Source organism: Diabrotica undecimpunctata, chromosome 1 (assembly GCF_040954645.1).
Source record: "Diabrotica undecimpunctata isolate CICGRU chromosome 1, icDiaUnde3, whole genome shotgun sequence".
Classification (NCBI taxonomy): Eukaryota; Metazoa; Arthropoda; class Insecta; order Coleoptera; family Chrysomelidae; genus Diabrotica; species Diabrotica undecimpunctata.
In genome coordinates, this window is record NC_092803.1 from 14,372,042 (window position 1) to 14,395,306 (window position 23,265).

General features: G+C 32.9%; 1 protein-coding gene across 2 annotated transcripts; it reads right to left on the reverse strand.

Moving 5' to 3' along the window:
• Window positions 1–11,296: 11,296 nt before the first annotated feature.
• LOC140445051 (uncharacterized) lies at window positions 11,297–21,326 on the reverse strand. Of its 2 annotated transcripts, XR_011951360.1 has the most exons (4): window positions 21,173–21,326; window positions 18,246–18,520; window positions 14,088–17,531; window positions 11,297–11,540 (listed from the first exon to the last, which is right to left on the reverse strand). XR_011951360.1 is itself a non-coding variant. In XM_072536846.1 (3 exons), exons 1-3 carry the CDS (start codon window positions 21,222–21,224, stop codon window positions 17,331–17,333), a joined length of 528 nt encoding a protein of 175 aa, XP_072392947.1. In that variant the 5' UTR covers window positions 21,225–21,326; the 3' UTR covers window positions 17,309–17,330. The 2 variants fall into 2 exon arrangements, 1 of the variants encoding a protein (XP_072392947.1); XM_072536846.1 differs by lacking the exon at window positions 11,297–11,540 and having other exon boundaries at window positions 17,309–17,531.
• Between the last annotated feature and the right edge of the window lie 1,939 nt (window positions 21,327–23,265).

Consider the following 23,265-nt stretch of genomic DNA (forward strand, 5'->3'; position numbering starts at 1 on the left):
TAGCGGTCTCACTCGAACATTCGAAGAGTAAACACGTCGTTATCATTTCGTAGTAATTGATTTTTAATATTAATGAGTTTTTAACTATCATATTAAAACAAATTTTTGAGAAAAAAGTGGTGAAGTGTTAAAATAGTACATCACACATCATTTGTGAGTATTTAATTTACTTCATAATATTATCAACATCCACAAAAAATCAATATCTTTCCATTCACCTGTTGTGAGTGCTTATCTACCAACTGGTTGTTTTTTTTTTCTCAAATTATTGTCTGTGGTTTTTCATCGCCAGAGGCGGACTTAGCTTAAATGCTTTGGAAGAAACTCCGAAAGAAAGCAAAAAATGGATAATCTTACTCAAAAGTCTTCAAATGTCAATACTACTTCAAATAATTTCCACAGCACGGTTAAATCATACTCAGCAGCGTTAGTTAAAAATTCCACTCCATTACCAAATAGAGATCAAGCGATAGTTTTCCCATCGATAGAAGGTGGCAAAATTCAAGACTACCTCTTACAGATTGGACCAATAGTTAACCCACAAAATATAATATATTGTTCACGTATATCTAACAATCGAGTTTGCATATATTTGAGAGATAAAAAAATTGTCGACGATCTTCTTAAAAATAATGAAGCCATCACAATTAACAACACTCGTCTAGTTGCTCGGCGACTAATTACTCCATCAGAAAGATTGCTAGTATCTAATGTAAGCCCGACAATTCCTAATGAAGATATTACACTACATTTACAAAACTTAGGTTTAACACTGTTATCGCCAATGACTCCACTGAGAATTGGAGCTACTGATCCAGCTTACAGCCACATATTAAGTTTTAGAAGACAAATCTACATTTCTCCTCCTATAAATACTAACATTCCTGAATTTATTGAAATTGAACAAGATGGAGTAGTAAGCAGGTTATTTTTAACATTAGACAGCCATAATTGTTTCAAATGCAAGCAAGCAGGACATAATGCTTCACAATGTACTGTTTCTGTTTCACCAACTTTGAATACAATACCTACAGTAAGCAATACTCAATCAGGTAGCATATCTCTTGCCCAAACTTCACAAACTCCTATTGCTGAAATCACTACAACTTCTTCCAACAGCTCACAGTCATCTTCGACCCAAAATCCAGAACTGTCAAATCCACCCCTATCTCAACCTATCAATACCCCTGTGAATTCTGAGATAATGGAAAACGCCTTGGTTGACAATACAAAGTCTGATCTTTCTTTTACACAAAATATTTCACATAAACGTACTGCTTCTGCTGTTTCATCACCTACTTCTGAGGATGCCCAATTTGCAATTCCAACTTTAAAACAGAAAAAAAAAAGAGCAAAACAGAAAAAAAACCGGAACAAAACATAAAGTTTTCAGACAATATTAAAACATTTATAGACAAACACTCTCCTTCCTTTTGTCTTAACAGTCAGCAAATTGAAAGTCTACTTGAAAATTGCTATGGATGCTCTGATGTACTAACGATTGCGAATGAATATACTTCAGACACCGTAGCTCTTATTAATATGTTGGAAGAAATACGTCCCCATTTAGAAGACAGAACAACAAAATATCGCTGCACAAAATTGAGGAAAAAATTGGAGGTACAACTTGATTTAGCCATTTTGGATACTGAAAGTGATACATCCACTTGTTAATACTGTAGTTTTTTTTTTTCTTTCACTTAATCGATATATAATAATTTATGTATAATAAAATTTTACAGTGGAATATAAATAGCTTTCAAACTCGTTTACCTATGTTGCAACTATTAATCAATCAATACACACCACAAATTATTTGTCTTCAAGAAACTAATTTTAAACATTCCACGTGCATGAATCTAAAGTCCTTCAATTCATATTTTAAAAACAGAGATAATGCAAAACACGCATCAGGTGGAGTTGCAATATGTGTAAAGGAACAAATAATATCCAAAGAAATTCCATTAATCACAAATCTCGAAGCCGTAGCTGTAGAAATTGGCACTACACAAAAGATCAACATATGTAATATATATATACCTCCCAATTTTAACCTAGAAGAACAAGATCTTGTAAACTTAATAAATCAGGTTCCTAATCCGAAATTCATTTTGGGAGATCTAAATGGACACAATACTAACTGGGGTTCCTTTAAAACTACACACACTGGAAAAAAGATTGAAAAGATCATAAACACATTAAACCTTGCAATAATAAATGATGGTAGCAGCACACACTTAAATTTATCGACAGGGACATTTTCTTCTATAGATATCTCACTCTGTACGCCAACTCTTCAATTAAATCACAATTGGTATGTAGAAAAAGATTTACATGGGAGTGATCACTTCCCAATTTTAATAGAAAAACACTCGATGAAACCTACGCCAGTTACACCTGAACCGAAATGGAGGCTAGATAAAGCTGATTGGCGCAGTTATCAAGAAATTATCCGTAACGGATCATCAAAAATTTGTTTAGAAAATTCAATAGACGAAATAATTCTACAGTTCAATAAACTCATAACGGAAGCAGCTCTAGAAGCGATAGGTAAAACAAAGTTTATAAAAAGAGATAAAGTAACTCCCTGGTGGAATGAAGATTGTAAAGAAGCTATTAAGGAAAGTAAGAAAGCTCTTCAAAAGTACAAAAGGTACAAAAGCCTAGAAAACTTAATTAATCTTAAAGAATGTAGGGCTAAAGCCAAACTGATTACCACGAGATCTAAAAGACAATCCTGGATAAAATATGTAGAAACGATCAATAATTACACATCCTTAACAAACATATGGAGGAAAATAAAAAATATAACAGGCACTAGCTCATATCAAGGAATCGATTCATTAGAAGTAGAAAATAAATCATTAATAACAAACCATGCAGAAATCGTAGAAAAAATAGCGGAAACATTCAAGTTAACATCCACAAATTCTAACTATGATAAAGATTTTATAACATACAAAGAACAAAAAGAAACCATCCCTATTAACGTAGTAAACAACAATGAACCTATAAATGCACTTATCACAATCAGAGAACTAAGAGAGATGGTAGTTTCTTTAAAAGACACATCCCCTGGCCCCGATGACATCCCAGCTTCTTTTTTGAAACACCTTCCTGACGAAGCAGTAGAAATATTATTAAAAATATATAATCGTATATGGATCAAACATGAATTTCCCAATTTATGGAAAACAGCCATAACTATTCCCATCTTAAAATCTAATAAGCCACAAAACAAAGCAGATTCTTATCGTCCAGTGTCTCTAACTTGTGTCATGTGTAAGCTTTTAGAAAAAATTATAAATAAACGTTTATTGTGGTGTCTGGAAGAAAATAACCAACTGATTAATGAACAATCTGGATTTCGTCCTTTAAGATCGACTACCGACAATTTAGTAGATATAGAATCACATATTAATAACGCATTCTACAACAACCAAAAATGTATTGCAATTTATTTTGATTTGCACAAAGCATTTGATATGGCTTGGCATCACAAAATAATTTCAACACTGGAATCATGGGGCTATCAAGGAAATATACTTGCTTTTATTAAAAATTTTCTCCTAAATAGAAATTTCAAGGTAAAAGTAAACGGACTTCTATCTAATGTGAAATATCAAACAAATGGTACACCCCAAGGCTCGGTAATCAGCCCGACGCTTTTCCTTATAGCTATCAATGATATAATCAAATCAATGAACAAACCCATTCAAGCGAGATTGTACGCGGATGATCTTATAATATTCTTAAATGGAAACAATATACAGAGTATGGCCAAATTATTACAAGATCAACTCGATAAATTTATAGCATGGTCTAAAAGGAGTGGTTTTCAATTTGCTTCATCTAAAACTCGCTGCATCATATTCTCTAAGAGACCAAAACAGATAAAAGAAATACCTACTTTAAAACTTGGTGGTCAAACACTTGAATATGTAAACACAATTAAATATCTAGGTCTAATATTTGATCAAGCTCTAACCTGGAAGGACCACATCAAATATATATCAGCTATATGTCAAAAAAGACTAAACCTCTTGAAATGTCTTTCTGGTACGAACTGGGGAGCAGACGGTAGAACTCTACTCATACTATATAAAAATTTGATCCGCTCAAAGATCGATTATGGTTGCCACGCTTACTCGTGTGCTTCAACAACAACTCTAAAAGTTTTAGACACCATTCAAAATAACGCTCTTAGAATAATAAGCGGCGCATTTAGAACAACCCCTATCTTAAGTCTTCAGGCCGAACTGGGTGAACTACCATTAGATTTACGAAGACAGGAATTAATGCTCTCTTATGCATCGAAGCGGTACTCTTTACAATATCACCAAACCATTCGCTGCTCGAATATCCAGCGCGCAAAAACCCACATTCCCTTTTACGAAAGATGCAGACGAATCATAAATGAATTAAACATTAAAGTCCCCGAAATCTATCCTAGCAAGATGCCAACTTCCCCTCCTTGGCTAATGTCTTCTCCTTACATAAATTTGGATCTATTATCAGAAAATAAAAAAGAAAGCAATTGTCATCTAATTAATTCTAAATATCAAACGTTAATTTCTCAATTTTCTTCCTTCAAAAAGTTATTCACAGATGGATCTAAAACAGAGCGTTGTGTAGCATCTGCCTTTGTAACAAATGATGAAATAAAGAAATATAAACTAGCGGAGACGAATACTATTTTAACAGGAGAACTCTTTGCAATATATAAAGCCATATGTCATGTTACAAAATGTCCTGAAACTAATTTCTTAATAATTACTGACTCATTAAGTTCTCTAGAAATCATCTCAAAAATCTATTCTTCCCATCCTGTGGCCAAACTCATTAGACAAGAATTGCATAATCTAAACCACAGAAACATTGCTTTCCTGTGGGTGCCATCTCATGTTGGAATCACGGGAAACGATTTGGCGGATAAATATGCACGAGAAGCCTTAGAGGAAACAACTATTGAATTCTATCCAAAAACTCCAGCGACAGATCTCAAATCATATTTCCACAGCAAAATAGTCAACATATGGAATAGCAGATGGTGTAAAAAACAGGCAAAACTACTTGAGATAAAACCAATATTTCAACCATGGTCTGATAGTTCCACCAATCGTTTTTCTCAGGTTATCATCACACGACTGCGGCTTGGTTATAGTCGCCTCACACATGGACATCTGATGACAAGGGATCCACAACCGGAGTGTTATGCTTGCGAGACCCCGCTAACAATAAAACACCTTCTAGTGGAGTGCCCGTTACACAGTGCGGAAAGGTGTAAATTCGGAATCCCGGAGAATTTGAGAGAACTATTCTTAAAGTGCGGTGCCAAAGTGATTATCCAATATCTTAAAGCAATAAACTATTTATACAAAATTTAATTGTTACTCTGTTCAATTATTGTTATTACTTTTTCTTTTTTTCGCTAATAGCCTTACAGGCTGATGCGAGTTTGTAAATAAAAAAAAAAAAAAAAAAAAATATGATTAGCACAGAATAACATTTCGTCAAAATGCGTTGCGCAGTAAAAGTTTTTTATTTCTTTAGATACTGTAATAAACACATACAATCCATCTAATTTACTTACCGTTGCACGTCATTATCATTGACAGAGATCGAAGTTGACATAGTTGCCAAAGTATAAAAAAATCCTGAATCCATTTTAAACCAAATAGGTCACATAATTATTGTAAAAGTGGATTATACAACAAAACAAATTAATATTTAATGTAAATAAATAGAAACAAAACAAGAGTTAAAAAATAATCTTGTTAAAAACAATTTGAGCCGCTTGTATGCGTCGTATAAAGATGTAAAATGGAATACTTAAACAAAAACAACAATTTTTTCATTACTTATTAACATTAGTCAACACCGCAACTGTCAAATAAGTGTTACCAATTTATGCTAAAATATCACCTTCATTCGATTACAGTTACAGTGTGTTCCGAACAAATGTTCTTCATAAAAACGCTTTATAATGCATTTATACAAATTAAATGAAACATATTGTGTATTTCTTTAAGTTAACATTAATAGAAATCGTTAAATATTATTTCTACGCGTATATAATAAAATATGTCTAGTGGCTGTAATGCCAGTGTACTCGGCAAAGTGATTCTAAAAAAGAACACACCTACCGCCTAAATATTTTGTGTTGGTATCATGTGACCTCACAAGCTATGACGCGGATGACGTGCAACGGTAAGTAAATTAGATGAAGTTTAATTAAATGTGATGACATTTTTATTAGAGTACGACAGGTCAAAATTTCTAAATAGCATCCTAAAATATCTAGTTGGGTTATATCCATAGTACATAAAAAAATATATACTCTGGGTTATATCTAGTAAAAAAGGTTAGTAAAAGACAGGTTGCATGGTAACAGAGATATGTAAGTACATATCTCTGCATGGTAACTATGATATTGACAGAATGAAATATGTCACCGTGATGTCACCCAGAGGGCCAATTTTACGAATTGTTTGGGAACAGAAAAGGATAAGTTGTTTGGAGAATATATTTTCTTTTTAAATATTGTTAGGGTTTTTGTTTATGTTTATATATTGAGATCTAATAACCTCGGCAGATATGGTATCAGTCCAGATGAAAAGTTCCATAGGTTGATGAAACTCACTCTGTGCTCTGGCTGACCTAAAATTCACTCAACTGCTCCATCGGGTGCAAGCTCTGGCCATGGATAGCATTAGTACACAAGTACTTAAATATCTTCTTCTTCTTCTTCCTCTTTCTAAGCAATTCTGCTTGTTCATTGGCGGAGTAATACCTCTATGGAAGGTTGCCATTCCATCTTTTACGCGGTCGTCCGATACTTCTTCTGCCGATTGGTGACCTATCTCTTGCTATTTTGACGACACGGGTCTCCTTTATTCTGCTTATGTGGTTATTCCATTCTTTTTTTATATTTTGTGTCTATTCATTTATACACTGTGCGTTACATTTTCTTCTAATGTCTTCACTCCTCTTTCTCCTCTCTCAGCGTATTTCCTGTAATTCTTCTCAGTACTCTTATCTCTGCTGTTTCCAGTAGTATTTGCGTTATGACTGTGTCGGGTCTTGTTCCTGAGGCATATGTCATTATTGGCCTTACACTGGCTTTATAAATTCTTGACTTCATCTCAGTGTTAATGTGTCTGTTTCGCCATATAGTGTTATTAAGGCATCCTGCCAGTCTATATGCTTTTTGAACTTGATCTCTCACTTCTTTGTCTAGGTCTCCATAGCTAGACAGTGTAATTCCCAGTGTAATTATTTCCATTACTTGTTCAAAACTGATGTTATCAACTTCTATTTTACATCTGATTGGTTCTTTGCTGACTACTATTGTTTTAGTTTACTGATATGAATTTGTCATATTAAATTCTTTTGCTCTTATGTTAAATCTCTGGACCAGTCTTTGCAGACTATCTTCATCTTGGACTATAAACATTGTGTCGTCTGCGTAACAGAGTATTTTGATTTCTTTGTTTCTCATTCTGTATCCTCTTCCTTTGTTAACGGTTTTGATGATTTCATCCATGATCAAATTGAAGAACATGGGGCTCAATGAACCCAGGTGTTTTATTCCTCTGCCTAGTTCTATAGGTTCTTTACGTTGTCCATCTATTTCGACTTCCATTTTGTTGTTTTGGTAGATGTTTTTATAATATTTAGGGGAACTTCTATCATACTCTAAGTAATTTCTCAGTAATTTATTTGTTTTATAACAATCTGCACACGATCTTCTACTACGAAAAACCTGTTTTTCATGTGCATATATATATATATATATATATATATATATATATATATATATATATATATATATATATATATATATATATATATATATATGTATATATATGAGATTAACATTTTCAAAACCAGAGGGCACAAGAAGCAGAGGACGACCACGAATGAGATGGATTGATGATGTGGAAGAAGACCTACAGATTCTAGGGGTTAGAAGATGGAGGGAAGTTGTCAGGAATTGACAGGAGTGGCGACTTCTTTGTGAACAGGCCAAGATCCACAACGGATTGTCGAGCCACTTATGATGATATATATATATATATATATATATATATATATATATATATATATATATATATATATATATATCGATGGAAACCTAGAGGAACTTCCGATAAGTACATCAGGTGTTCCAATTTTCCTGTCATAGCTGTTACCGAAAGCCTTACTTTAGGCAAAGCAATGACTGCATTGAGTAACCAATTTCAAATAGTTAAGAGTAGTAAGACATCATCTGACGAGCAGTGGTACCAACAAAGGATTGGTGCACAAGCAAAGAAATGTAGATCAGCCGGCAAGTTTACAAAAAACGACCAAAGGGCGCAGTAATGGCAGCAACCGCAGCTCCTCACATACCACGTTGCCTCTTCATTACCGATGGTGGTCTCCTACTTCAGCTTCTTATCGATACAGAAGCAGACCTAAGTGTACTTCCACGTAAAATCTGCACTGCGACTCAGCCCAGCACTGTATGCCTATATTCTGCCACCGGACAGAAACAGCTTACATTAAACCTTGGTTTAGGCCAACCAGTAACATGAACATTTGTAGTCGCAGAAGTCATCACACCCATACTTTCTGTCACACCACGGCATTAGTGTAGACATGAGAAACAAACGACTAATAAGTCTCTCAAGCAGTATTACTTGTGTGTCTCGTCATGCTAAAGTATCGGAAGTAGGCCTGTGCACTGCCCATCCTAATGATCGTTTAACTGCTGGTATACCAGAATATACTGGAAGAGTTTTTTGGCGTATCTCGAGTTCCATTAGACCGTCTTCAAACGCACAAGCTGACTTCAACGAGTTTTTGAAGGCAGGCATCATCCGACCATCAAAGTCATCTTGGGCCAGCCCAAGAAGCAAGTGATAGATTTTCATGCCTACCTTTATCAGTCAAAAGATAAAAGTAAACAAGACCTTCTGACATTGGCTTGTTGCAAGGGACAGAAACCGAAAAGAGGGAAATCTAATCATGCTACAGTGTGGATAAAATATTATGTACGTTTGAATGAAGATGATTAGAGTATGTGCCAAGTCGTTTCTAGGAATTACAAATTTAAGAAAGGACCGCATACAAAGAATTGTAAGAAATTTTGTTATAACTGGGGAGCTACCCAGGGAACGTAGAGGTGGCAATAGAGTGGGTCCAAAAATGATGAAAAAAAGAAACTGCATCAAAAAATTTACAGAGTACATGTACAGAGTGTCATTACTGTAGAAGCAAGACAAGCGTGAGGGTCTACTTGCCATGTGACTTGAATTTTAAGAAACTTTTCGACCGTTATCTTCGGAAAGTGCCTTGTATGTGAAGCTTAGTTATTTTCTAAAGTATGTGAATGTTAACTACAACATCGCTTTTGGAACTCCGCTGACTGACTGCTGTTCCACTTGCTTGAAAACAAAGGAGCAGTTGAAAGTAGCAACTTCTTTAGCCGCTCGGCAAAAGTTAGCCACTGAGCATCGTGTTCGTAAAAGCAAAGGCTTTTTTCAAACTCCTTAAAAATCCAAAACCCAACACAGCTTACTTTTCGTTCGACTGCCAAAAAAACTATCTAGACTGCCTGATCAAGCAGCATATTTCAGCCAGCAAATAAACTATAATAATTTCACAATTGTTGCTGGAATTTCTTCGGATAAATTAAGAACAACAAATTAATGGAAATTAGTGGCTACGACGATTTAATCAGAAAGCATTCCACTGTACGAAAAATCGGTATCGATTGGGATGTGTTTGATTGGAGGACACAAACAAAACCAGTTATTAAGCTGCCTAGTTCATGACACTTTGAATTTAATAAAGCAAAGCGGTTTATTTTTTCCAAAAAAGGCAACAATGTTCTAGTCCAAGGTGAACCCAATTACCGAAATGACGTTGGAAAAGCTAAAATCGTTTGTAAGAAAAATTTTTCTCTTTCTTCAATGGCTCCTAAGAAATGACCACTGGGAAAAGAACTAAACGTTGATAAAGGAACTATTAATAGTCTCCTTTCCAAACCCTATGGAGAAAATTGGAGAAGCCTTCCTGAACTAAATGTTTACAAAAGCACTTGAAGACAGATTCTACGTCACCAAAAAACACCGCTGATGGTTTGGAAAATTGCCAAAATGCAGAAAATGACTGTTTTTTCGTTTGAGCATGACCGATTGATATTACTTTTGATTTTTTTTTTAATTTTCTTTAATGACTAAAAATGTTAAAGTTTTATTTTCATGAATAAATCCCTTATGTTCTTTATTGAACTTATAACCTTATAACTTGGGGTTATAGGGTTATTTTTTTTGGGTAATAAAAATAAAAGACTGGATTGGCAAAAGAAAGAAAAAAAAAAATAAAAACCAGGCTTAACAATTTGATCAAACGAGAGATAAAGAAAATGGAGAAAAATTAGAGGCAAGTGATATTAATTGGAAGGGAATTTAAGTGACCGGATGGTCAAGCTGGTTAACTAAAATTTAGTGAGTGTGAGAGAGATAGAGAACAATAAGAAGATGAGACGTAGATATTCAGGTAATGGAGATCGGCTGGCTTTTCGTGCCGTATTAGAATTAAATGAATGATGATAAAGAAACAACAGATAAAAACCGAAGATCACTGAAGAGGAAAGGAGTTGATAACAAAAAAAATGGGCGCCATGAGTAAAGGTTTGTTGGATTTTCTACTCCGTTGATATTACAGTGGGAGTGCTACAACGTATAGTGATAAACGATAAAAGTATGATTTAATCCTAAAAAATATTTAAAACCCAAGTAGCTGAGAGAGACCAGGTGTATGTAAAGTAAAACGCAATATATACAATATGTGGTTTTATTCTAGAAAAATGTAAAAAAATGGCTTGATTATATAATGTAATGTATAGAAAATTTAAAATATATGATATACTCTTTTTTTTATATAATGTTCCCTTTGTTTAAATCACAAATTTTTATAATATACAAAAAGAAAACCTGAGTGATTCCGTATCAAAACTTCAACAAAATACAGACAGAGTTTTTATTTAAATACCAATGCTTAGGTCGATAAGTACTTATACCCCTTTACATGCATTCGGTGATGCAAGACAATATCGTTTAATAAATTAATTCAAATATATGAATAAAACGGTGAATATAAAGTAAAATTAAAAGATAAAGTTGATTTAAATCTTTATGATTGAAGCGAACTAAAGAAGAAAAAATTTAAAACTTCAATTAGATTAGTTACTAACACTGACGTTAAAGTATTTACGTTGTTTAACCAAAAGTACAGTATATATGAATGAATTAGAGACACTTATCTTAATGCAACTCCAGACAAGGAATACTTGCTACACAGTTTAATAACGACCATAAGCGATTAACTGCTCCAAATCGATTTTAGTTTGTAGGCCACTTACATCACTAAGATTTCCTTATGGAAATGGGTGATCGGTAAGATTTACCTTCCAATTTCCTTATTTTTTGTTGTTCCTGAGGTTTATTTTATATAGGCTTACTTGTGTTTTTTCTATTTACTAAGTACGGCTAAAAAGAAGTTCCTATAATTATCTAGAATTTTTTCCCGTGGATACAAGGTGAGAAAGACCGGTTTATCAAGATACTGAACGGTATTCTTCCACGCATATACCTCACAATAAAATCAAAAATAATATTTGAGTAATAACTTTTTAGCATTAGCTTCACTAAATTTGAATTATTATCAAATAAAATAAATAATCAACGTCTTTTATGGTATTTTGAAAAACACAAGATTATTCCACAATTGTTAGGAAGGATTGTTAGGAACAATCTGGCTACCAAAGACAACGCTCCACAAGAGATAATCTGGTAATACTCCAAACCCATATCTCCAACACAATAAATTGCAAGCAAGATTTGATAGCAACTATCTTTGATATAGAAGGCGCATTTGATACCATCTCTAGAAATGCAATTCTTGACAAACTTTTTGAATGTAACCTTACTGGCAACATATACGCATGTATCAAAAACTTCCTAACATCTAGATCGTTCAGGGTTTCTGTCAATAACTTCCTTTCTTCTCCACACATCCAACATGATGGAGTTCCTCAAGGTTCAGTTTTAAGCACATCCTTATTCATTCTTTCGATTAGCAAGTTAAGTGAAAATATAGCTCCACCAATCAAATGCGTATTATATGCCAATGACCTAATAATGTACTGTCATGATAAATCCAACGCAACTATTAGTAAAATTCTACAATTAGGAGTAAATGACCTACAAAACAAAGTAGCTTCTCTAGGACTTACCCTCTCCCACTCTAAATCCAAAGTAATTAAATTTAGCAGAAGAATGAGTTCTTTTGATCCTGAAATCATTATCAACAACTTCAAATTACCGGTTGTTGATAGTTGCAAAATATTAGGGCTGATATTTGATTCAAGAATAACCTGGAAACAACACATACAGGAACTTAAAGGAGTTTGCCTAAAAAGGTTAAATATAATCAAAACACTCTCACATTATCATTGGGGTGCAGAAGAAACTACGTTACTGAAAGTTTACAGATCACTTATCCGCTCCAAGCTCGACTATGGATGTTTTGTCTATATGTCTGGTACTAAATCAATCTTAAATTCACTAAATACAGTACACAACACAGCTATTCGTCTATGTCTTGCAGCATTCCGTTCTAGTCCGACAGAAAGTAATGTGAAGCTTTACTGTGAAGCTAATGAACCTCCTCTATGGCTTAGGCGAGAAAACCTTCTTCTATCCTATGCTGCTGCAATTTCTTCCAATCCGTCCAATCCAGTATATCATTTAATTACATCATCACACCATCCCCATAACAACCATTCATGTAACTTAATTATAAATCCTATTTCTAGTCTTCTACAACCGTTACTAAAAGATATAAATTTGTCTGAAACCAGAACTCTACCATTCTCCAATAATCCCTATTGGACCAACATACTCCCACATCATGATATTTCCCTCACCAAGTTTAACAAGGAAAATACCAGTATTAGTACATTAAGAATTCTCTTTCTAGAACTTATAAACAAAAATAAATATAACATAATTCTTTACACTGACGCGTCAAAGACTGAAAGTGGTGTTGGATATTCTGTAACCACTGTACAACAGCCTATCGAACTATCTAAAATTTCTCCTTGGTGTAGCATCCACACTGGTGAACTACTAGCTATCTCACATGCTTTCAAATATGCCCAACAATATCCAAATACACATATAGCCATATGGTCTGATTCACTTTCCTCTATACACTCCATTAATGCTATATCCACCAACCATCCTATCGTCCACGATATTCATGACACATATCAGCTTCTTATAAACCAAAATACAACTATAACTCTGATATGGGTACCATCCCATGTTGGTATTAGTGGTAACGAAAAAGCTGATTGCCTTGCCAAAAAAGCCGCATCATCCACGGACACCATTATAAATATACAAATTTGCAACGATCTCAAAGCTAGACTGAAGAAGCTGAATCTATCCACCTGGCAGATTCACTGGAATAATGTTACTTCAGCGCTGCATGAAATTAAACCCTCAGTGAACCTTCTTACCTATCCAGTTTATCTCGAAAAAATATGGCAATCATACGGAGATTGCGTATAGGACATACCCGTCTAACTCATAGCTACTTGATGACATCATCTCCACAACCAAAATGTCAGCACTGCAATACGACTCTCCGAATCAGGCATATACTTATCAAATGCCCTTTTTATGCCAAAATACGCCAACAACTGGATATCAGTAGTAACTTCAAAGAGGTCCTAAACAGCACAGACCAAATCAACAAGGTTATCAAATTCCTCGAGAAAAGTCAACTGCTCAACAAAATATAAATGTTATATTATTATAAGTTTTTATTATTTTCTCTTTATGTTAAATGTTAACTACATTATTTTGTAATTTTGTAATTTATATGATATTACCATGTAAATCGTAACTCGTGCTAATGACCATAGATGTCACATGCACGTTAATTTAAATAAAAAAAAAAAAATAAATAAATAAATAATCTATCTACACGCGTGCCTACATATTTAAACTGTACAAAAATTTACTCACCAGACGATTGTTTTCAGGGTTTTATTTAACTAGAGTTGGCGTATTTTTCGTTTAAATATTTCCACATCCTTATTTAATACATTTTATTAATCATGCCTCTCGTCTGCCGGTTTTGTTCTCTATTTAATATCGTTTGTGTTTATTCCCATCTAGTTCTGCTTTAAATCGCTTGCCAACTAGCATAGATAAAGAATATATATGAGTCCGCTAGAAGCAAAACTTTGTATTTACTGTATAAGTCAAACTGAGTTATTTGCAAAAAACTGATAAATTTTGCAAAAAACCTTAGACATAATAAATGGCACTTTTTTGTGATAGATAAATGCTTTATTAGGTAAAATATAATGATTTTTTTCTTAGAAAAGTTATTGGGTTTGCTAGAAAAGGAAGAAAAATTTGAAAATACCGAGTTTTGCAAGTGAACTATGTAAATACAGATTTACAAACCTAGTGTGTTAGGAATAAGGAAGAAAGCATGTGGAAGTAAACTTTTAGTGAAGTTTATTTTTATCCAAAGTACAAAAGGTATTACAAATTATAATATGTATATATTTATATTAATTCCTAAACTCTAAGTTCCTCTGGGTCCTCATCATCAATATGATCATTTTCTGCAGCACTCTCTTATTATTTGCTTGTACGCCAGTATCTATAATTTTATAAAATTTGAGATCCGGCTGGTCTCTCCAATTTTCACCAAAATGGTTTCTAAGAAGAGTGCCTATGGACGATTTATCTCCTTTCAATGAACATCCAATCTGTTGTAACTTTGGTTTCAATAAAGAAATCTTTCTCCCTTTTCGTATTATAGACTTGCTGAACCCTATGTCAGAACGATAAAATATTTCCCCCCTTACCGTAGCCATATAATCTTTGTCCTTAGAAAATATAAATCGTTTCGTTGCATTACATTTAAAATGCCACTGGGAAGGTTTTTTAACAACAACGTCACTCGTCTTTCTCCAGTCTGATATCTGCCAGTCTTTACCAAGTCTCAGCACCTTTGAGTGTTTTCCAATTATGTCTTCATATTCTTTTCTGTTTATTACAACGTTCTTCTTTTTATCTCCCTTTCTATCATACCGAAAATCCTATCTGGTGGCAAAAAGGAATGACCAACAACAGGAAACGTAAACTCCACTTCCTTGATGTGACCAGGTGCTTCATAAACCAACCAGTAGATTATCATAGACATTATCGTGCTATTTTTGTTCTGTCCACCACATCCATCTGCAAATAGGTGAACTTTTTCGATTTGATTTTTAAAGTTGAATTTTATGAGAGTATCATGTACAGAAGAGGCAACAGCATTTGAATATTTTGGATGTTCAAACTCCAGCCACACATATGACGTCACATTTGCAGAAGAAAGATGGGATTTCGAATTTCCAGCCACGATGGTGAAATTATAAAAATTTATTTGCTGTGAGAAATAAGCCGCCTGGTCGGGAAGCTTTGGCAAAGAAAGATTTTTTGACAATCAAAAGAAAATATTTGTATGTTTTGATTCATTTTTTAACAAAGAATAAAAGGCTTTAGCTCTTAATGTATGAACTCTCTGCTCTGTTATAACCTTTAACTTTTCTTCTTCTGAATTTTCTTTTCTCAAAATTTCCTTCGCTCTGAGACACGCAGAACAAGCATCTACTAAGGGAGTGCCGAATGATATGTTGTAGTGTTCATTAACGTATGTTCGGAAATATGATAACTTTACGGAATGATGTGGACGACGTTGACAATACATTCTGTAAAGCTTTGTAAAATTCAGATCACATGGTAAATACAATCTAGTCGATCGTCCTCTATTATAATGACTCTCTGCACCGTCCAAACGCCCCATAAATGTTTGGATAGATAATTTTATTGGATCAAATCTACCTGTTGTTGTATCTCCCCCTCTTCTCTCTTTTGGTATTTTACCCCGGATAACAAACGTTCTTACAACACGCTCTATTCTTTCAGAACTTAAATGAGTTATTCCAAGAAATGCTGTCTTGCATACTCTTAAAAGTCCACCCTCTACTGTAGGAACAAAATATTTAATTGAAATTCCATGTAGGTTTGTACCTGATCTCTTGGGCTTTTGACCTTCACAAAATTTCAGCAAAAAAATATCTTGTTTTATTTTGTCAGTTGTTGAATACAGATTATTATGGAAACGCTGAATGTCTCTCATCTTTAAATCTATACAACAATACACTTTCTTTGTATGGTTACAGGTGGGAAAACCGGGTAAATCCTTAGGTTTATGCCTAAAAATATTGACAATAAGTCCCAAACCTATCTAGTTAATTGTAGACACCTCTTACCTCTTAAGTTTCATTATATTTTGTTTCCATTTTTCTGTTTGTACAACTCGTTTTCTCCCTTTTCCTTTTTCACAAAGTCTAATATGCACATGAAGATCCATAATGCTAATTATTTGCAATAAACTTGGTGTTTTTAGTACTCAAATAACAAACAGTGAAACCGGTAATAGCGTATGATGGAATAATTGACATGTGCACATGAGACGTGTCATGTGACTCAAACAATGTAAGCGATTGGCCAATTGCAATTACACAGTTATGCAACTGGCATAGGCTGACAAATACAGAGTTTTGCGTCTGATTCAAGATTTCTAATGCCTTTTTCTTAGTAAATACCTTACTTTGCTGCTGAATTTCTACATCAGCAGATAGCTATAACATGTGACAAATAACTGTCAGCTAAAACTCAATTTTTGCAAATACAGAGTTTTGCATCTAGCGGACTCATATATTACTGAACTGTGCCAACTAGCACTGATTTTTAAACAAGGCGTTCAGTTCAATACGTCCGTATAATTAGAGTTCTTTTTTTTTGCTCGATACATTAATTGATATGGAAATGGCTAAGGTTACGATAGCGTAGTACTACAAACTATATACGGTTTGTTATTATTTCATATATTTATTTGCAAAACTGGTTGTTTGCAATAAACATTTTTTTTTTCTAAAAATCTGTAAAAATTTTAGGCTAGAAACTTCTAATTTCTATTACTAAAAACATTAAGCAACATTAATAAAACTCTTTATGTTGTGAGCTAAAAACTACTCGGCCGTTATTCGTTTTTTTTTCGATTTCCCAAAAAATGGCTTTCGAGCAAAGAGCAAGTTTTGCAAATAATGGCCTCAAATAAATTATTATCATATAGTACAGTGAAATAAAACAAAAGCTATTAGGTATTCACAAAACACAACTACTTATATAAAAATATATTTCTTATTTACGACGTTGAGACGAACTCAGTGTATGGAATTCCAGACAATCTATAAACCTATTCAAGTTGTCTTTGTTGGTTTCAGTCATCTGTTTGTTCAGATATTTGTAGATTATCCTATTTGCATTTTGTTCGTAGATGATTTCTTTTACGTTCTTAATTAAGACTGGTTCCTTCAGTTCCGGTAAGCAGTCACATAGTTTCTACAAAAAAGTGGTTGGTATTAAATTAACTGTAAATATTTTATTAAGAGCAGTAGACATATCAGCAAAACAAAAAAACCACAAACATATTTTGGGAAACGCGAATGCAAGAATTGGCAACAATGTTTTACAAGGTAAAAAACAAAAAGCTAATAAAACAATTGTTGCATAAAATTTAAATTAGTGATCTTAAGTAATTTTAGATTTTTTTCATTTTTTCTCCAAACCTAACTACATCTATTATCCTTTACGGTTGTGCCTAACTCTTTTACCACTTTTCTTTCTTTGTTATACTTCTTATAGCTGGCTACTGCTTTATTATTTAAATATCTTATCCATGATACTTTCTTTTTTTAATTTGGTGTATTATTTCTTCATTTCACCAATCCGTTTGGAGGAGAGATGCGAAAAGATAAGAAGAGCATACAATATAGAAGACATAAATGGATGGGTGACAAAACGGAAACAGGAGTGGAACGAACACATTAGGAGAATGGCAGGGGATAGGATAAAACGAATAGCACGAGATAAGTCACCAAATGGACGAAGAAGTATTGGCAGACCAAGAAAAATAAAGCAGATTATAAACCTCGACCAAATTTAAAAGATAAATAATTCCAAAGACGGTTTATTAACCTTGATGAAGATGTAGGTATTTTTAAAAAACTCTGTCACAAAAGTTTACACTCCTGAAAAAAAATATTCCATACATACCTTGATGCGATCAAATTCAAGGCCATCAGTTTTTTGAGTCATGCAATTGTTAAATTTCGATAAAGTTTTCAAATCATCATTAGATTTATTTAACCATTCCTTTATTTGGTCACATACTACACTGGAAGAATCTTTGCCTTTGAGGTTCAAACGTTCATTCAAAAGTTCATTGTCAAATATAAAGTTTGTAGGGATAATTTGTTTACAGTAGGTGAATAACGTTTTTATTTCTACTACAGAGGTGTGACCCCAGCAGATATCACTCGAAGTTACATCTGAAAGCCATAAAGTGATTAAAAAATTTACTAATAAACAAATATACTGTCAAATTAAATAAAAATTAATACTTTCGATAACAAATCATTTAGTTAAATAAACCGTTTAAAAAATAAATAAAGTTATCTCCACCGTTCCAATTGGTCACTTCTGTTGGATTAGCTGGTGCGACACTCTGCCAATCCTAGTAAAACAGTAGTAGCGTTGATTGAATAACCCAAATTTGGGTTATTCAATCAACGGTAGTAGTCAATTTCACAAGAAGAAGGAACTCAGATAACATCTGCATGCACGCTCTGTATATATTATATATTCAACTTTCAAAGAGGTGAACGAGGTCAAATATCTAGAAGTTATTCTAGATAAGCGGCTTACGAGGAACGCCCATTTGGTATGAATAACCAACAAAGCCCTCTCCCTTTGGATATATATGTCGAAGGATATGAAGGGAAATATGGGGTGTGAAACCCAAACAGATGTACTGGCTATGGCTATATATATATATATATATATATATATATATATATATATATATATATATATATATATATATATATATATATATATATATATATATATATATATATATATATATATATATTGTTGTGGTATTCAAAATTGAAGAGTAAAAATATTAAATGTACGATGAAATCAATATTTCAGAGATTATAGAAAATAAAAATACTCCGAGCTGCCTGGAATTAACCAAAGGTAATATTAGTCATAAATAATCTTTTGTATAAATATAACAAGTGGATAGTGCGGGTACAATGAATAGAAGTTAACGATGGTTTTTTCCCATAAGCCATAAAGTGTTCCGTAATCCGGGTTTGCGCCATGAACAGGACAATAAAAATAGTTAATAAGTAAATGGTTTTTCGGAATCTGTAAATACCCAGTAGAAATTAAGTGTCCTTGTAGAAATAATATGAATTAGGAAAGTTTGTAGGTATTTCTGATTTTATGTGGGGAGTGGTATGCAAATTTCTGATTGGCCGAGAATTTGGAAAGTGGTGATATGGGTGTGTATAATGAGAGGTTGGATGGATGGATAGATGAGATGAGAGAGTTAGTTAGTTCCAGTTTCTTAAAGTGAATGGTTGGTTTTAGAGGTGGTCTCTAGGTGTAGTAAGTGATAAAGAATAAGTTGTGAGTTGGTGAAGTAAGTGTGTCAGACGGTAGTTGATCTGGTACAAATTTGTAAGTAAACTTTTCCTACTTGTATTCTACGTATCGCTGTTTATTTCGGAACGAGAGATTAAGTTTGGCGAGAGGAAAAGAGGCTGGCATCATTGGAAAGGTACGTGCATTCGAAGGAGAGCATTGAAGACACTAAATTGCAATATGTTGTTTAATATTGCCAATTACATAGGAGGCTGCTGAGAACTGATAGTTAATTTTGCATAGAACGAGGAATTGGACAACTCAAGGCAGAGGATGCGTTTCAACGAGAGAAACATTCATAATATATTCAATTTGAGAATTTTGGGTCAAATAATATTATATCATATTAGTAACGTATGAATCAGTTCGAATAGTCGAAGGAGATCAAATTTGTTCTGAGAGGGGACACGGAGCTGTGGAGAGAATTGGATAATTCATACAAATTTTTCTTGGTACAATCGATATACAAACATTGCATTAGGAAGGACACTGAATATTACTTGATTTGTTTATGTAGAATAATAAGTTGGATTTTAGATTATAATTGTATTATATTATCCATGCATTATTAAAGTTCACGTACGTAGAACGAATTTTGTTTGATAAACATTGTATGCTAATAATTTTTGGAGGTATTTTAATCAGTTTATTTTATTACATTATTTTCATATCATATTATGTTGTTTTATTCCGTTATTCTTTGGACCTAACCCATCAGCTGTAAAGTATATATATTGAAGCACGAGTAAAACCTGAGATAAGAAAATTGAAAGGTGTGATATAAATCATAAATATATATTTTTTGTAAAGTTTTAAAATTAAAATTCTGGATATCACATTAATATATATATATATATATATATATATATATATATATATATATATATAAATTAAGGATCACTCAGAAGAGTGGTGGGTTTTTTCGGTCAAAAGGTGGAGAAAAAAGACAAAGTTGATGGCTACTTCATCTATTTATTGAAGACGTTTCGCTTTCTTAATTAGAAAGCATCATCAGTTCATCTAAAAAGAACAGTATGAAAAAACCACACAAGCATGGAAAAGTTGTTACATGTGTTACCTTAAAAATATATGTAGCAGTCAGTGATATTAAAGTTGTAAAGACCCTTAAGTAAATGGACATTATACGATTACGATGTATAAACAATAAATTGAACTAAATAAGTTAACAATTTGTTCAAACTAAGCACAGCAAAAAGAACATGTTGTTTTGTTTTTTATATAAAAAATGTATAATATATATATATATATATATATATATATATATATATATATAAGCAACATTATATATATATATATATATATATATATATATATATATATATATATATATATATATATAATGTTACTTGCATAATATTCAATGTGCTGGATAACCTGGAATAATGAAGAAACATAAAAAATATTCATCACAGTCAAATGAAAACTTTGACGACATTTATCAGAGCTTTCCTTATCATTTTTCTTACCTGCAATGGCGGCCACCGCAACCATTACACATAACAACAATTTGGACACCATGTGTGTTGTCTCCTAAAATCACTAGAAAGCTGTTTAGTATCAACAAAATAAGTAAAAATTAAATAATACAATCTGGTTGGTATGGTCACTATAGTTGCTACTTGTTATCACTTTAGAAGACCTTTGACCTAATAACGCAAACATACATTTATTTTGCACACAAGACATTTCATAAGCGGCACAAAATTTATTTTAAGGATTAAAGAAACTAAAAATGATTATAAATATACTGACAAAGAAATCCGAACACCCGCCATAAATTATTTTATTTTAATTTTTGTATACATAAGAGGCATACGATAATTACAAGACAATAAGAAACACACACACAGTTGCAAGATCAATAAAAAATAAAATGAAAAAGACAGTCAAGATTTGATTTCACGTACAAAGCGTCTATGTATCTGTTTATACGTATTTCGCCCTAATAGGGCTCATCAGAACAGATATTCATAGGCATTCTCAACGTGAAAAATAAATCTTTCCTGTCTTTAAGAAGCCACACTAAAATGGCTTCGAAACCGACGCAATAGCGACATCTGATAATCAATCCGTAAAATAGTTTCGAAACACAATTCAGATTTCTGCCTTAATCTGAGCCTTCTAAAAATTGCAAGGCAAAGCAGACGTTGATAAAGATGTTAATAGAGACATGGGGAATCTAAAATTTGCATTCCACGACATGTCTCCTCAACTAAGCAGAAATCATTAGCGAATTGGTTTCTTGTACTCATACAGAGTAGATGCGAATAAAATGAAAAAGACAGTCAAGATTTGATTTCACGTACAAAGCATCTATGTATCTGTTTATACGTATTTCGCCTTAATAAGGCTCATCAGAACAGATATTCATAGGCGTTCTCAACGTGAAACTATCTTACGGCAATAAAAAATAATTAACTGAGAGCATTTTTCGAAAGAAATATAACATGATTTTTATAGAATAGTATAAAATAGAATAGAAATATGCTTTATTGTCACTGAAAATTTTATGGACAAAGCCTACAAAAAGTCAAAAAATAACAATAACAATGAAAATTTTCTAAAATTACATAAATCGTCAATATCATAAAATAAAAGATAATAAAATATACAATTCATTACAAAATTTAACTAAATTGCATAATAAAACCTTAGGAACTTATAGTTTACGAATAAGTTTAAGTTGCTGCATGTGATACCCAAATATAGTACAAATACTTTAGTTGCTTGTACCCAAACGTACTGTAATTTCTTAGTTATTCGTTAAGAAACTCTTCCACTGAATAATATGGTCTTTCAGATAGATAGGCTTTTGTCAATTTACCGAACTTAAGGAAAGAAGTTATAGATTTAAGTTGCAAAGCGAGATGATTGTATAATTTTTTTGCCGAATATAATATAAATTTTTTTACTAACTCAGTGGATAGGATCGGTAAATACACATCAAAGGTTGAATTTCTGGTGGAGTAGATATGATTAGGTCTTGCTGGAGAAACATGTAGGTGTTTGCGAATTAAGCAAACAGTTTCTAGAATATATAAAGAGGGAAGAGTTAAAATCCCGTGATTTTTGAAGTAGCTTCTGCATTTTGTTATTCTACTGAGGCAAAAAAAAAAAAATACCGTAATGCTCTTTTTTGTAATTTAAAAATAACATCATATTGAGCAGCTGTAGTATTCAAAAAGAAAAGCCATATCGAAGATGAGACTCGAACAAAGAAAAATATGTTATTTTGGAAGATGCTAAAGTGATTTCCTTCGAAACAGATCTTATTGCATAGCAGGCTAAGGCTAATTTCTTAGCTTTCTATAAAATTTAGGTTGCTTTCTATAAAAATACCAAGAAATTTTGCAGAATCAACGATACTGATCTGGCTGTTATTAAGAAGCAAGGGTTGAAAAGCTCCTTTATAGGATAATGCTACTGTCTTATCCACGTTAAAAGAGAGTAAATTAGAGTCGGACCAGGTTTATATTTTAAGTAGATCAGAAGTTATAATTGCATGAAGAGTTGCAATATTAGAGTTCCTCCAGGTAATACTGGTATCATCAGCAAAAAC